This window comes from Gossypium raimondii, chromosome 13, assembly GCF_025698545.1.
Source record: "Gossypium raimondii isolate GPD5lz chromosome 13, ASM2569854v1, whole genome shotgun sequence".
Taxonomy (NCBI): domain Eukaryota; kingdom Viridiplantae; phylum Streptophyta; class Magnoliopsida; order Malvales; family Malvaceae; genus Gossypium; species Gossypium raimondii.
Window position 1 is genome coordinate 48,041,665 of NC_068577.1, and position 16,950 is coordinate 48,058,614.

Consider the following 16,950-nt stretch of genomic DNA (forward strand, 5'->3'; position numbering starts at 1 on the left):
TAAATAAATAAAAGGACGGGGAGGTTGAAGGCTTATAACAAATGAGAACTTATGAATAAATAAATAAAAGGACGGGGAGGTTGAAGGCTTATAACAAATGAGAACTTGTTGAGAACTGAAAATGACAATAATGGTTCTCCTTCAATCTATCACTGTGAAATCTGAAGGCCAGCATTTTCATATAGATTTGGTCATTTTTTTAAATTTGGGCCAAAGCTTTAGGCCTGACCAATTAACAACCCAACGAAAGTACAAATAGTTAAGAAACGATAGTAAGCCAATTTTACAATGGATCCAAACCAACACGTTTCAAGCAAGACTTTAATAATCTCGAAGTATTATCACCATGTCAGGATTTCTTCCGCTTCCAAAAATAAAGTTAATCTCTAACAATTGCAGGTAAAAAATAATTTTGAAAAGTTTAGCTTGGAAGTTTTTTTTCATGAAAATGTGTGTTTTAGTATTTTAAATATTAGTTTATTTTTTTATTCCACAAACAAATTTAAAAAAATAATGTGTTTCTTTTATTAAAATATTTATTTTTATTATTTTACTATACATATATAAGACACTTTTCAATCTCCTAACTTTACTTATGAGCCTAAAAATTCTGTACCAAATAATTTTCCTTTAAATTAGAGGAGTTCAAAATGTTTATATTAAATTCTATTAGGATTATTCAAAAAGCGGCTTTTTAGACATCTAATAAAAAAACACTTCCGTTTAAATGCATTTTTAAGAATTTTGGAAAAACTTTTTGAAGTGTTGTCTATTAGGCAATTGATCGGGCTACTAAAACTTTCAATATATTGTCCCCATCTTGAGATTTTGTCCACTTCAAAAAATTCTCTCGAAGAAATCGACCTCACTCAATGATTACAATTAAAAAAAATTCATTGATGAATTTTATCTTTAACTTTTCCATCCTTGGTTCATTAGGCTTTTTATTAACTATATTCTAATTTAAAGTTGATTAATTTATAAAATAAACTTGACTTCTTGGTAAGTTTAGTATTAGAGCCTTACTCATTTCTAATAAGATTAAGTGCTAGTTTACTATTTGTTTTAAAAATTTCAGTTTAAAATTTAAGTGTTTTATATTATTGTAAAAGAAATATTTTTAAAAATAAATTTTATTTTAGACATGATGTTATAAAGTAAAAATATACATTTTAATAATATTCAAAATTGTTAACATTACGATGTTTCAATAAAAATCTTAAAAATAATTTATTGTAACTTATTATTAATATTTTGTTATATAAAATAATAAATTTTAAAATATTTTTATATAAATAATATTATTTATTTGTAAAGCTTAATTTAAATATATAAACTATATTTTAAACATTAAAGTATAATCATTAAGAATTCAAATATATGATGTTATACATTTGAAATAAATTTCAATAAAGAAATAAGTATATACCCAATATATGTTGGTGCGCGAAGATAAAATAAACTTATGAGAAATTAACAAAGGCTTCACGGTGTGTAGCAATGCCACTTCTTTTAAGATTTTATTGGCCCCCACCTATATTTCGATGTGTAAAAGAGTTAAAGTAAATGAACCTGAAGCATACAAGGACCCTAATGATTGTCTACATTTTGCACTGACAAAAACGATCCACTGAATATTGAGCGAAACATAGCAAGAGTATCAATTTTTGTAAAGAATTTTTACAATAATTCTTTATGCACCAATATTTGAACATAAAAAAATTGTTAGAGAATAGAAAGAAGTTTTGTTTTTTATGTTTTTCTTTTTGTCCATGCAAATGAAAGTTCACTCTTATTTATAAGAGTTCTCGTACCTCTTCACATAGACATAACTATCCAAATTGCTTGTTAGGATAGTCACATGTATTACCAGTAAGCTTAACTATCCAATAGATATATAGTTGAATAGTTATAATTCTTTATTAACTAACCAAGTCACATAACTTTTGGTATTTAAGAGACATATCTTATCACTATGAATAGTGACAAATCTTTGTTAATAACCAACTGATATAACTTTTAGATCACTTGCACTTTTCATTTATAACTATTGAAACATTATAAGTGTTTTTAAAAATATTCCACTACAATAGATATTACATAATAGACAGCAAATTATAAATAATGGTTAAAAACTCTAAAAATGTTTTTTTTTCCAAACGCAAAAGTTAAATGTTTTATTTTCCCTTCTATTTAAACAAATATTTCACTTGTACTACATGCAGAAGATCAAGAGAAAAAAGAAAAGAAAACGGCAAATGAAACTTTTCTTACTGGACTTTCGGCCTAGCCCATTAGGAATGAGGGTGAGTATTGCATTGGCGGAGAACGGAGGAAGAGAAATTGAGCAACAAAAGTAGCATTTAGAATTGACTTGTAGGTGTTCAGAGGTATTTGGGATCGAATACGAGCCTTAGAAGGTTTAAAAATACTAAAACGATACAATGATATTGTTCAGGGTTTAGATATCAGTACCTAGGGCCTCAGGAGCCGGAACTTAGTCCCTGTACCATGGAATATTACATTCTGCCAAGTTGAGTATCAATATCCATGGCAAGGGTACTAGGCTCTAAACACCTGAGAAGAATTTTTAACCCTTTAAAGGCTGAAAACCAACACCTATACCATGAATGTCGAACCTAAGATGTCAGGGACGAAATTTTTGAGTTTAAAACACTTTAAACTCATTTTGAAAAAAAAAAAAAACTAAAACTAAAAGACAACCATATAAATGCAAAATTCATTCATAAAACAATGTTGAAACTGAATGTTCATCCGCCAAACGCGTAAAAATCATTATAAACTTTGATAAAAACCATTTTTAAGTAACAAGTCAAGGTTTACTATTTAAAATCGTTGACAAAATGTTGTGTTAACAAAATCTATAAACATTTTTCTCCCGTGTTACGCAAAAATACACCAAGCAATTGATATGCTACTATCAATGGATCGGTATATTGCACTATAATAATTAAAAAGGGAAATATTTCATCCATTGGCTTAGCTAATAGAACTTTTAATAATTGTAATGGAACTAGTAGAATGACATGTATTCTTAAAAGTATATTAAAAGAAAAAAAAAACAATTTTGATAAAGACAAAAGCTAGTTGATTTATTAAACAAAAACACATTCAAAGCGGAAAGTTATACTGATTACACCAAAAAACATGCCTTCTTATTTAACAAGCTGAGTTTATATAAAGGCCTAAAAGTGGGTAGTAAATAAACCATCTTATTTGGCTTCAAACTTCTTCTTAAGTTCCATGAGAAAGCAATAAACTTTATATTGGTCTGGCAGAGATTTGGATACACTTTCTCTTTGCATGCATCTTTTAGCCCATGCTACCAAATTTGGACAGTTTGCAATAATGCTGAAATCCCCACAGGTTTCCAATGAGTAAAACCAAGTATAGAAGGGAATCAATGCCACATCTGTAAACCCAAAGCTCTCACCCCCGAAGTAAGGCTTGTCTCCAAGCTCTCCTTCTAGCACCTTCATGCTCTCAATTAGCTCTTTCTTTGCAGCTTCTTGGACCTCACCTGTTGCACCCCATACTAACTTCCCAGTGGGATATATCTGCAATTTTCATATTCAATGTTAAAACAAATACAAGATTGAAGAAAATTGGTTAAATCATACTGATGTTGTAGGGTAAGGTGTAACCTTTTTGTCAACAAAGTCAGCCCAGAACCTGGCATTGGCTCTGTGATAAGGATGAGAAGGGAGCAGAGGAGATTTGTGAGACCAAACCTCATCAATGTATTGAACAATGATGAGGGATTCACAAACGGGTCTACCCTTGTGAATCAACACTGGGATTTGCTTGTGAACTGGATTCATCTTCAAAAGTAGGCTACTTTTGTTGCTCAAATCCTCTTCCCTTGCTTCATAGTCTATTCCTTTCTCCGCCAATGCAATTCTCACCCTCATTGCAAATGGACTAGACCAAAAGTCCAGCAGGATTATTTCATCTGACATTTTCTTGTTTTTACTCTTTCGATCTTTTGCCTGTGGTACAAGTGAAGATGTGTGTTTCTATAAAAGGGCAAATGAAACATGGAGTGAATGTTGTAGAAGTCTCCGGAGGTACAATTCCAGGGCTTTCTTGCCTTGCTACTAAACTAAAGCCACATGTCTCTGTCAAGGGTCCACCATACGACTCAGTTAGATGCGCTTCATATCTCTTTTTCTTCCTTTAATTTCTCTTCTAGTAGACGGTAGGGTAAATTCCAAATACTCACCTAGCTATCAAATATTATATTTTGTTATTAAACTTTATTGGGTTGTAACATTTTCATTATCCATCCATTAACTGTGATTGCAGTCTTAATGAAATGACGACGTAGGGTTAATATTTAAATTGTCTCCTGAAATATATTCAAAATATTTAGTTTCGGTATTTTATAATTTTAATAATAATTTCAGAAAATAAAAAATATAAGAAAAATATTTGCTACACAACTCGTAGAGTTTTGGACTCTAGAAGTAAAGTTAGTGGTTGATAAATATCATATAAGGGTATAATAAAATATTAAAATAAATATTTTTTAAAAATAATTGTTGCAATTGTAAGTAGAAAATTTTATTTGTAATCTTATGTTATCTTTATTATATTATAAACTAGCTTGTATATTTGTGGGATGAACAAGATGGTTGTATGCATCAATTTAAAAGATATAATTATTTGTTATTTTTTATAATGTAGTTTTAAATAATATTAATTTTAAAAAATTAAACTCAAAATTTTTAATATTTTTATTTAAATTAAATATAGGTCTGCTTAACTATAATACAAAATATAGTTATTTTATAATGTTAAAATTTAAAACGACATTGAGAAAGTGCATCTTTTAGTTGCAGAAAACATATGCTTGAATCAATTTGGTTCAAGAAGTAAAATATATAACAAATCAATATAAAAGGTCAACTTTGTGATATTAAATTAAAATGTATGTGTGTGTAATAATTTTAATATATCTAAAGACTGTAAATTGTTTTCAAATAGTAGTAAAGAAATTACTAATATGTAATTTAAAATAAATTGAAATACATTTCTAAAAAGTATAATTTTTAAAATTTTAAAAACAGAAGAAAAGTTATGTAAAGGTCTGAAATCTAGTTTTTAAAGTTGAGTCACTGTTTTCTTAGTTTTTACTTTTATTGACAAAGCGATTTTTGACTTCGTTATTTAAAACAATTTAATTAGAAATCGTGTAATTAATACCAGTATTAAATAAAAGCATCATCCAATTTAAGGGCCTTCACATTCCATATTTAATGATATAAGCCCTTCAACTTTTAATTTCGTTTTAATTATATTTGTACATTAATTGAATAATTCCAGACAAGTCTTTTCGGGTTTCTCAAGTACTTTCGCAATTTTAAATTACATCATTAGTCCTTGCCGCTTTAAATTTTGTGGTTTGTCGTTTTCCTTCACTGACGTCACAGCAAAGTACGTGTTTGGTGTAAAAAAAACCCTCTAGCTGGCCGGTTACCACCAATTTAATAGCTTTATCAGTACCAATTTAGGGTTTAAGAAGAGGAAAAGAAGAAGAAGAAGAAGAAGAGGAGGAGGAGGAGGAGGAGGAGGAGGAGGAGGAGGAGGAGAAGAAGAGAAAAAATGGAGATGCCTTCAATTTTCAAATCAACCCATACTGCATCTCTGCAAGTGATTCCTCCAAACTTCAAAGGTAACGATCTCAGGCCAAAGCTTTAACCCAACTGCTTCATATTCTTCTGCAGTTACTCAGGCATGACTGTTGTAGCTTCAAACCAGGATGCTATTGCTTTGGGGGTCACAGTAACACAAGGGGAAGGCAATTTACCCAAGCTTCTCCTCACTTCTGAGCATGGAAGGTAATGTTCAAATCTTCAAATTTTGAATAAATGACCCACTTTTTGCAAGATTTTCTTTTCTGGGTCTTTTCCAAATTTATTCAACTCCCTTGCTGGTTCAATCGATGGGCAATTTTTTTTCTTTTTCATTGATTCGAATTTGAAAGAAAATTTATCTGTCTTTGTTTTTGGGTGTTTTAGTGAAATTGGGATTTATCTATTTGGTGGTTGTATTACATCTTGGAAAGACATGGTGTTTCAATGGTGGAAGGTTACAGAGGAAAGAGTCAAGAAGAAGAAGAAGAAGAAGAAGAAGAAGAAGAAGAAGAAGAGCAAAGACATGGTGTTTCAATGGCAAAGAATCAGACCCAGCCAAATTAGGCAAAGAATACTTTTTTTTATAGTCTCTTCTTCTTCTTCTTCTTCTTCTTCTTCTCCTTTGTTATTAAGGGGTTTTTTTTAGGGTTTTTTTTTTCAATTTCTTCTTAAATTGGGTGGGTTTCTACTATGGACATCCCACGTGACAAGTTAACTGGCCACATCAGCAGTTAACTTGCCACATCAGCAGTCCCGTTAAGACACTAACGAAAACTGTTAATCAGTGACTATTGTGTCACTTTTTATAACATTAATGACTATTTTGTTATTTTTCAAAAGTTGAGTGACTAAAATAAAACCTAGGTGACTGTTTTGTTAGCTACCCCAAAATTAAGTGACTGTTGGTGTAATTTTTCCAACATAAAATAACTATTTTCTTTCAAGCATTGAATATCCAAATTGTGAGTAGATACAAACAAATCCTCTAAATTCATCATTTAACAATAAAATAAAACCAATAAATCAAGTTTTTATCTCAGTATTCAACATTTATTAGTTATGTGATAAATCATTTAAATTTAAAAAAGTTTAAAAATATCTTCTTTAAATTTTAATTATTTAATTAATAAATGTTAGTGGTATCATAATAAAATAATTAAAATATAAAATAAAATAACATAAATACAACACAAACATATACATATATCAATAAATTTTACAAAACTAATATAAAAAATAAATTTTAGTGCATAATAAATTTATAACAACAAAATTACCACACGGAATTATTTATTTATCCTCTTTCTTTCATTTCTCTCATCTCCATCTCCTTCCCTTTCCTATTTATTCTTTTCTTTTTCATAATTCCAACAAAGATAGTTAAAATCATGGAAAAACAAAGGACAACTGTCATGGTAAGAGGACATCACATTTATAGTATCAAAATGTATTCTCTTTTTATATATTTTATAGAATCTTTGAATAATGATGTAAAGGTTATTATCAAAATTATCCTAAGACATTTTATAAATGTAACACCCCTTACCCGTATCCAACACCGGAATAGGGTACGAGGCATTACTAAAACACATACACTTGTAAACGTATTTAACCGAGTTATAAAATTTCATCTAAATTAAAACTTTCAAAATAATTAACATGCTTCTATAACTTTTCACAATATATCCTCAAAATATTATAATCATAATAATTAGGGCCTACGAGACCCGATACATACTCATGCAATTCAATGCTTCATTTACATTTCATTCAATTCGCAATTTCTCATGCTCACAATTTAAATCGTATCACTAGCAATTTCCATTTAATTCACGTACAACTCAATGACATTAAGTTCAACACTAATACATACTTACCATTTAACTCAACGTTTATCGATTATACCATTCAATAACACATTTATGAAATTCTCAATTTTGCAATGAAAATGTCACTTTAAAATAACAACATCATCCTGGTATAAATACACTACCACTTAACCATTTACTTTAATTCTTTTGGGCCCATTTGTCACTTACCATCCTTAATCAAATTAGGGAACGGTTACGGAAAATTGAGTACTTCACTTCCACTTTGCCATAGTATAACTATGGTTTTACGTATGATCACTAATCACTTGTCCCTGATCAGATAAGTGTAGCTAGGCTACCACTTATCACTTTGTCACTTGATCAGATAAGTGTAGCTAAAGCTACCACTTATCACTTTGTCACTTGATCAGATAAGTGTAGCTAAAGTTACCGCTTATCACTTTGTCTCTTGATCAGATAAGTGTAGCTAAAGCTACCACTTATCACTTTGTCACTAATCAGAAGTACTCAAATCCGGCGTTCTGCTCAATTTGATCATTTATCCGGTTTTCGCATTTTTATTTTATTCTCATTTCAACAATAAATATATCTCATCATACATTATATAATTTATGAAATTAACATTTAATCATTAATTTTCAGCCATATGAACTTACTATTTCATTACCTTTCCACACTCATTTCCTATGCACATCACACAAGATATAAACATATCATTCAACCATAGTCGCAAACTAGTACATTGAAACATAATTCTTTTTGGAAATAATCACATAAAAAACCATTTCACTAAAGATTTCATAATTTAAACCTTACCACCCCTTTCATGATCACAATATTTATTCAAATATCAAACTTTCCAACATGTGTTAATTCAATACCCATTCACGACATTACTTCATGCCAAATCATATACCAAAAATACAATACACACGTACTATAAACTTTATTTTCCCACATGAGCTTAAACCATGACCAATACTGCACAAATATATGCATCATTTTTATTTCGTCGTTTATCAATTATAATTAAGCATATGACCAATTATACACAAATCATTCATATATTTCCCAATTTTTCCTCCTCCTCCTCTCCATTCCACATCCTTAATGTGTATAACACACTTAAACAACACTAGCTATAATTTCACTATTCACTCACACGTATATTCAAAGCTGTTTATCCGAGTCAGAGTCACTAAATTATTTTTATCCGGAGCTACAGAGCTCCAAATTAAGATCCGTTAATTTTCCCTGAAACTAGACTCAAATACCTTCTTACCATAAAATTTTCATAATTTTTGGTTCGGCCAAATAGTACATTTTATTCTTTAAAGTTTCCCCTATTTTGCTGTCTGACAATTCCGACCACTCTTCACTAAAAATGAATTATCTAATCGTACAGAATTCGGATGATGTTTACGTTTATTTCCTTTGAAAATATACTCATTAAGTATTCTAATCATATAAATTATAACTCATAATTATTTTTCTTCAATTTTTGATAATTTTCCAAAGTCAGAACAGGGGAACCCGAAATCATTCTGACATTGTCTCACAAAATTTATTATATCTCATGATTTACAATTCCATTGCTTACACCGTTTCTTCTATGAGAAACTAGACTCAATGTGATTTAATTTCATATTTTATTCACCTTCTAATTCAATTCCCATAATTTTTGGTGATTTTTCAAAGTTATACTACTGCTGCTGTCCAAAACTGCTTTAGTGCAAAATGTTGATTTCCTTTTTGCCCCAAATTTCACAGTTTATACAATTCGGTCCTTTCTCAATTAACCCCTCAATTAATTTAATTTTCTCAATTAATACTTTACCTAGACATTATAAGTTGTTTCACAACTATTGAAATTCATAATTTCCACATATAACTCTATCTTCAAACTATTTTACTATTAGGTCCCAAACATTCACTTTCTATTCAATTCTTTCAATAAAATCATCATATGAACAATTTAAAGCTCTAATTCCATGCTAAATCATCATATACTTCCAGCATGTATTCATAGCAACTTTCAACTTCTTTCATAGAATCAAAAACTAATGAATACAATAAGTGGGCCAAGTTGTAAAAGTCACAAAAACACAAAATTTTCAAGAAATAATCAAGAATTGAACTTACCTGCAGTAAAAATAGGAAGAACCAGCTTAAGGAAACCCTTCTATGGTGTTTTTGCTGATGAGAATGCAGAAAAATAAAGAGAAATCTAGATAATTCCACTTTGGTCCTAACTTTATTAAGTAAATTTTGCAATATTCCAATTTTGCCCGTAATTCTCCTTACTTTGTTGCTGATTTCATGCCTTTGCCGTCCAGCCCAAATAGACCTTGGGTCTATTTGCCTTTTAAGCCCTCTTCCTTTTATCATTTAAGCTATTTAATCATTTCCCATAATTTTGCATTTGTTACAATTTAGTCCTTTTTATTCAATTAATTATCGGAACTTTAAAATTTCTTAACGAAACTTTAATACTAACTTGTTAACACTACATAAATATTTATAAAAATATTTATGGCTCGGTTTAAAATCCCCGAGGTCTCGGTACCTCATTTTCGATTCTAATTATTTTAATATTTATTTCTAGTGTACTATTCACTATTTCAAAAATTTTTCTAACTTCACATTTAACTTATACTCACTAAATTAATAATTTTTTCTACCCATTTGTCGAATTTAGTGATCTCGAATCACCGTTCCGACACCTCTGAAAATTCAGGCAATTACATTTTTCCTCGTTGGATTTGTGGTCCCAAAACCACTGTTCCGACTAGACCCAAAATCGGGTTGTTACAATAAAGCCATTAGTAAATACCATTTCTGATGTCATCAGTGTCTATTAGTGATTGTTTTGTTTCAAGCATTAATATATTCATTAATTTTTCACTTAGATGTAATAATAAGACATATTATCTTTTTAATAGGAGAACAAAATTTGAACATTGAAAATGATATTATTGAGATGAGATCACAAACTCTAAACATAAATCATAAAATAAATATGAAAAATATAAAAAATCCAAACTACAACATTTTCTTAATATGTTTGGAAAAAATTCCATAATTATTTATCAAAATAATATAAAATGAATAATAATGATATTGTTGATATTTGTATCGGACAAAAAAAAAAAAAAAAAAGAGAGGCAAAATCGCTTACATTGATGGCGAGTTAGTATTATATAATACCAATACTTCTCTTTTCATAATATTTTGGTAAATAATTAAGAATATCGCGTAGTTTGGAGATTTTTGTACTATTTGAAAAAAAATTGACTATTTGAAGATGGGTTAATGTATTTTTGATATTTCAACCTAACTATTTATATTAGTTGGAATTGTTATAAAATAAAGAGAGATAGAGAAACTAAAGAACAAAGAAAATATGGGAAGCAATAAAGAATGTATTTTATTAGTCAATGAGATGATTACAATGCTTCATTAGAGTATCAATTTATAGGCATAAGAAGTATAAAAGAAGTAGAGATCTAATTTTAATAACTATTAGAATTTAAAGTACATCAAAACTTTATTTTGATCATGATGGGCATCCACTTAATAATATATTCATAACACTCCCCCATAGATGTCCATTGGTAGATACTCGTTAAAACATTATTAGGAAAAATCCAGTGAGATAAAACCCAATGAAGGAAAAAGGGTACATAATCTTCTATTACAAGCTGCCTCGTTAAAAACATTTACCAGGAAAACCCAATAGGACAAAATCTTGGTTAAAGGAAAAGAGTACAACTTGTTTTAGACTTCCCCTAATGGCAACATTACATTACATCTTTGAGTTGACACATTCTAATCTTGTGTAGTAGTCTTTCAAATGTTGAAGTTGGCAATGCCTTAGTAAAAAGATCTGCTAAATTATCACTAGAACGAATTTGTTGAACATTTATATCACTTCTTTTCTCAAGATCATGGATGAAGAATAATTTTGGTGAAATATGTTTCGTTCTATCACCTTTGATGTAACCACCCTTTAATTGAGTTATACATGTTGCATTATCTTCATATAAGATAGTTGGCATCTTTTCCTATAAAGGAAAATTACATATCTTCTGGATATGTTGGGTCAGTAACCTTAGCCAAATACACTCTCGACTTGTCTTATGCATTGCAATTATTTCTGCATGATTTGAAAAAGCGGTAGGTAATGTTTGCTTTGTTGAACGCCATGATATGGTAGTACCCACACATGTAAATAAATATCCTATTTGAGATTGCCCTTTATGTGGATTTGATAAGTATCCATCATCAACATAGTTGACTAATAGGGATTTTGAATAATTTGAATAAAATAACCCCATATCAATGGTCCCTCTAAGATATCTAAATACATGTTTAATTTCATTCCAATGTCTACGTGTTGGAGAAGAACTAAATCTTGCTAACAAGTTTATAGTGAAAGCTATATCAAGTCTTGTGTTGTTTGCAAGATACATCAATGGCCCTATGGCACTTAGATATGGTACTTCAGGACCAAGAAACTCTTCATCATTCTTGCAAGGATGAAATTGATCTTTATTCACATCTAATGATCATACAACCATTGAAGTACTCAATAGGTGTGCTTTATCCACGTAAAATTTCTTTAATATCTTTTTCATATAAGCTAATTAATGAACATGAATTCCATCTTTTAAATGCTCGATTTGTAAGCCAAGACAAAACTTTATTTTTCCAAGATCTTTCATCTTAAATTTTTTCTTTAAAAAATTTATTGTATTTTGAAACTCTTCAAGAGTTCCAATAACATTTAGATCATCAACATAAACATCAATTATCACAAAATCTGATTCAAACCTTTTTATAAAGACACATGGACATATTAGATCGTTTCTGTATCCTTCTTCTAACAAGTATTCACTAAGACGATTGTACCACATACATCCAGATTGTTTTAATCCATATAAACTTTTCTTTAATCTAATCGAGAAATTTTCCCGAGAAACTCTATATCCTTCTGGGATTTTAAGTCCTTTAGGGATTTTCATATAAATTTCACTATCAAGTGTACCATATAAATAGGCTATAACAACATCCATTAGATGCATATCAAGTTTTTCATGTATTGTCAAACTAATAAGATATCTAAATGTGATTGCATCCACCATAGGAGAATATGTCTCTTCATAATTAATGTCGAGCCTTTGCGAAAACCCTTGTGCTACAAATCATGCTTTATATCTTATGACTTTATTTCTTTTCATTTCATTTTTGCAAAAATACTTATTTATATCTTACCAACTTTACACCTTTAAGTGTTTGGACTATAGGTCCAAAAACTTCACGTTTAGAAAGTGAAATCAATTATGCTTGAATTGCATCTTTCCATTTTGGTCAATCTTTTCTATTTTTACATTCCTCAATAGATTTAGGCTCTAGATCCTCATTTTCTTTTACTATTTCAATAGTAATATTATAAGCAAAATTGTTATCGACAACTATATTCTTTTTTCGATCCCATCTTTTTCTCGTACTGACATAACTTATCGAGATCTCTTTACTTTCATTATTTTCATTTTCACTTTTAGGTACCTAAATCTCTTCTTGAGTTTTATAATTAGTTATGTCATAGGTCTCTTCATGAACTCCTGCCTCCACTACATGATCATCTTGAATGTTTGCTCCTTTTCTTTTACGAGGATTTTTATCTTTGAAACCGACCGGTCTTCCACTCTTCAGGCATGGATTACTATCTTTTGCACTAACAATTTGCCCTATTATGACATCAATTCGTATTGGAGCATTTTCAGATGGTATGTGAGATTTAATGAATCTAGCAGTTGATTTGTAAAATGAATTATCTGTTGAACTTCTGGTTCACATTACTTTGTATAAGGATCTTAGACATTTATAATTCATTTCAAGTACTTTATTAATCCAGTTTTTTATTCTCTACCCCTAATGTTGGGAAAATTGACAACTCATGTCATAACTAAATTTCGAATTAATAGCTCAAAAATGTTATAAGGAGACTCATATAAATATACATTCTCAATTCTTATGATGACCCATCTTTGTGCGTTGTGGTGGAGCAATTCGAATATATACCGCACATCCAAAAATTGTAAGATGGGAAATATTTGACTCTTGACCAAAAATCAATTATAATGGGGAGTATTTATAATTTATTGGCTTGATGCGTACAACATGTAAAACAATAAAATCTCATGCTGAAATAGGAAGTTTTGTTCTCATAAGTAATGGTTTAGCTATTAGTTGGAGGTATTTGATAAATGATTCAGCTATATCATTTTAAATGTGAACATGAGTTACAGGATGTTCAACTTTTATCCCGATTGACATACAATAATTATTGAAAGCTTGGGACATAAACTCACCAACATAAGCAAAGATGAATTGTTTTAATTGCATAATCTAAAATAACCATTTAAACAAGCAATCTCGCAAATGATAGGTTGCAAGTTGATAACACATGTGATTATTTTGTAGATGCATCTACCAAACATATAATGTCAAAACCATCTACATGGTGGATGAATGAACCCACATTCATTTCAGAAATGCAAAACATTAAATCTCAACTTTAATCAATGAGTTTTTAATAATCAATTATCATTGAGAACAAACAGCACATGAGAATTCTTTAAATTAAAGAATCTTCTGATTCTTAATGTTTATATGAATTCTCAATTAATTTTCACATCATATATAATCCAGGAAACTGGTCAGCCAAATAGTAAATATATTTGTATCAATAAACTTCTGGTTTACTTAATCATGTTTTTCAATTGTACTAATAATGTAAATATAAATTTTGACAATTATTAATTTTATCATCATTTTTTGTTTTGTATTTATATATAAGTAATATTGTGACATTTACTTCTAGAAATGTCTACATCAATGAGAAGCCCATAATGTTATAACTCAATAAATGAAATATAATTTTCAAACAATTATTTGCAATATTCACTTTAGGAATATGCCAAAATCTTCAAATATTTTGACCACAATTTTCTTGTTTTCATTATTATTCTTTTCTAGTGGTTAGAAGTATCACTATTATAACCATCTTAATATCGATTATTACTACTCTCCAACCATATCCTCAATTACAACAACAATCATGATCTCTATATTTTTATTTTTCATAATTGTTATACATTGCTACATTCATATCGTGGAATGAAGCAAAACTAGTGGAAAGAATTAAATAGTTTTCATTAGTAACTTATTATTTTGCTTAGCCATTAGAAGGTATGAGATCGTTCAAAATATTTTTAAAGTCATTTTCACAATATTGCTATTGTAGGAGCACATTAAATATTTCAATCATGTAGTGTAATGTATTCCTTCGGGAATATATATAATACAAATACATGAGTATCTCATGTTATTTCTATATATGGTTTTAATGTAAAACAAATGAAGGTTTTATTCAACATATATCTTCTTGATTTGAAAAATAATATTATATTTTACAAAATTTTGCATCACAAGGAGTTAAAATGTTAGCTCTTAAAGAGGTTTTTTTTTACAATTTGATGCAATATTAGCTCTTCAGAGCATATAATCATTTTATTATATAACTTTAATGAATGCTTAATTTATTTTAAACAATATACATTTTTATATTCTTTTTAACATGAATGATAAAAAAATCTGATATTCTAAAGTTTTATTTATTCATATAAAATGAATAGGTATAAATAAAACATATATTAAACATAACAAATAATAAATTCATGTTACTAATAAATCATTGTGGTTCGATAATATATATTTTATATATCATAACACAACAAAATACAAAAATATTATAATGTCAAATTAAAATAACTTTACAACTATAAAGGTTTAAACATAAACATTTTTAACCTCTACCTCTAACCTAACATAATTTCATTTCAAATTTTACAATGATATGAAATTATCACGAGACAACGTGAGTATCCCAAAGTTCATGACAAGTAAGTATTTTTACTCGCATTCCGTAATAATCATATATCTTAATCAAAATCAAAATTAAACCAATTAATTTTATTAAAAATATTTATCTCCACATAATAATTCCAATAACTAAATGCGTGAACAATTTTATAAATTCATAGAGATATGGATAGTGAATTATATAAATTGAACTTTTAATAGAAATCAAATCAAATTTCAAAAGAAGTTGATTAGATTGACTTACATTACCATGAATGAGAAGTAGTGATTATAAACATCCTTTGTAATGAAGAGAAAGAGATCATCCTCAAGCAAATATCTAAAAGCAAACTTTGAGAGTGGATCTTATTTCTCCATTTCATATAGATAACGATATAAAATCTTACACCATCCTTAAGAACAAAAAGTAAAATAAGTTAACCAAAACAATGATAACATATAATGAAAGAAAAATGAAAAATAATAATCAGATATGGAATATTAAATAAAAGAAATTTCCTGTAAAAACTTTGCATCTTGCCGTCAAAGATATTGGAAATCATGGAGGATAAATTTGATCATCGATAAAAGGAACTATCACTTTTAGCAAGATCGTGCTGATAACGTGTTATAAAATAAAGAGAGATAGAGAGACTAAAGAACAAAGAAAATATGGGAAGCAATAGAGAATGTATTTTATTGATCAATAGGATGATTACAATGCTTCATCAGAGTCTCTATTTATAGGCATAAGAAGTATAAAAGAAGTCGAGATCTAATTCTAATAACTATTAGAATTTAAAATGCGTTAAAACTTTATCTTGATCATGATGGACATCCACTTAATAGGATATTCATAATGAAATTTAATTTTTTAGACCTAGTTGGTATTTTTTTATTTATTTAGTTGTTACCTAAACTTGAAAACTATTAAATATATTATCGAAAAAAACCACGTTAACTTTTTAATGACTTAACAATTTCAACCAATCAAATTGTCACATGTATTAAAGAAATTTATAAGTGAGCTTTTCTGAGATTAAAATTTTGAGGTGATAGGGTTTCATAATGGGGTTAATGATTACTCTGCGACTGTCTTAAGATACAAAAAAACATCTTTAAAGAACATGATTGTTGACTTTTGACATGACATTACTTGATTGGCGAATGACTACTTCACTTGAAAATGTTGTTTTTCTTCTTTTTATTGTCGTTTCAAAACTTTAATTGTTTTTCTATAAATAGGGGTCTTACATTTTTTGGGAGGAACTTCATTTTCAAAATTTCAAGCAACATCTCTTAATTATTCAAGTTTGCTTGTTTTTAGTGTTTCTTTCATCTTCTTTTAAAGTTTATTGATTTTGTTTTATTTTTTGGTAAGTGTTTTTGATACATTATTTCCCTTTGTAATGCCTTTTCTTTTAAAAGCGCTTTTGTCGTTTTTTTTAATCTTGCTTCTTATTAAATAATGGCAATTTCATAAAAAAAAAGGTTAGTAAAGAGAAAAAAAGATCCAAGAAGATGATTACCTTACT

At 28.7% G+C, this 16,950-nt stretch overlaps 1 protein-coding gene across 1 annotated transcript; it reads right to left on the bottom strand.

Annotated features, from left to right (window-relative positions):
* Window positions 1-3,098: 3,098 nt before the first annotated feature.
* On the bottom strand, window positions 3,099-4,023 carry LOC105781846 (probable glutathione S-transferase). The gene is made up of 2 exons (XM_012606363.2): window positions 3,666-4,023; window positions 3,099-3,578 (listed from the first exon to the last, which is right to left on the bottom strand). The coding sequence occupies exons 1-2, from the start codon at window positions 3,978-3,980 to the stop codon at window positions 3,234-3,236; spliced, it is 660 nt and encodes a 219-aa protein (XP_012461817.1). The 5' UTR covers window positions 3,981-4,023; the 3' UTR covers window positions 3,099-3,233.
* Window positions 4,024-16,950: the final 12,927 nt, after the last annotated feature.

Coding starts and splice junctions, on each gene's coding strand:
- LOC105781846 (XM_012606363.2), bottom strand. CDS start 3,980: ATGTCAGATGAAATAATCCTGCTGGACTTTTGGTCTAGTCCATTTGCA. Junction 3,579..3,665: donor CTGACTTTGTTGACAAAAAG/GTTACACCTTAC, acceptor TGAAAATTGCAG/ATATATCCCACTGGGAAGTT.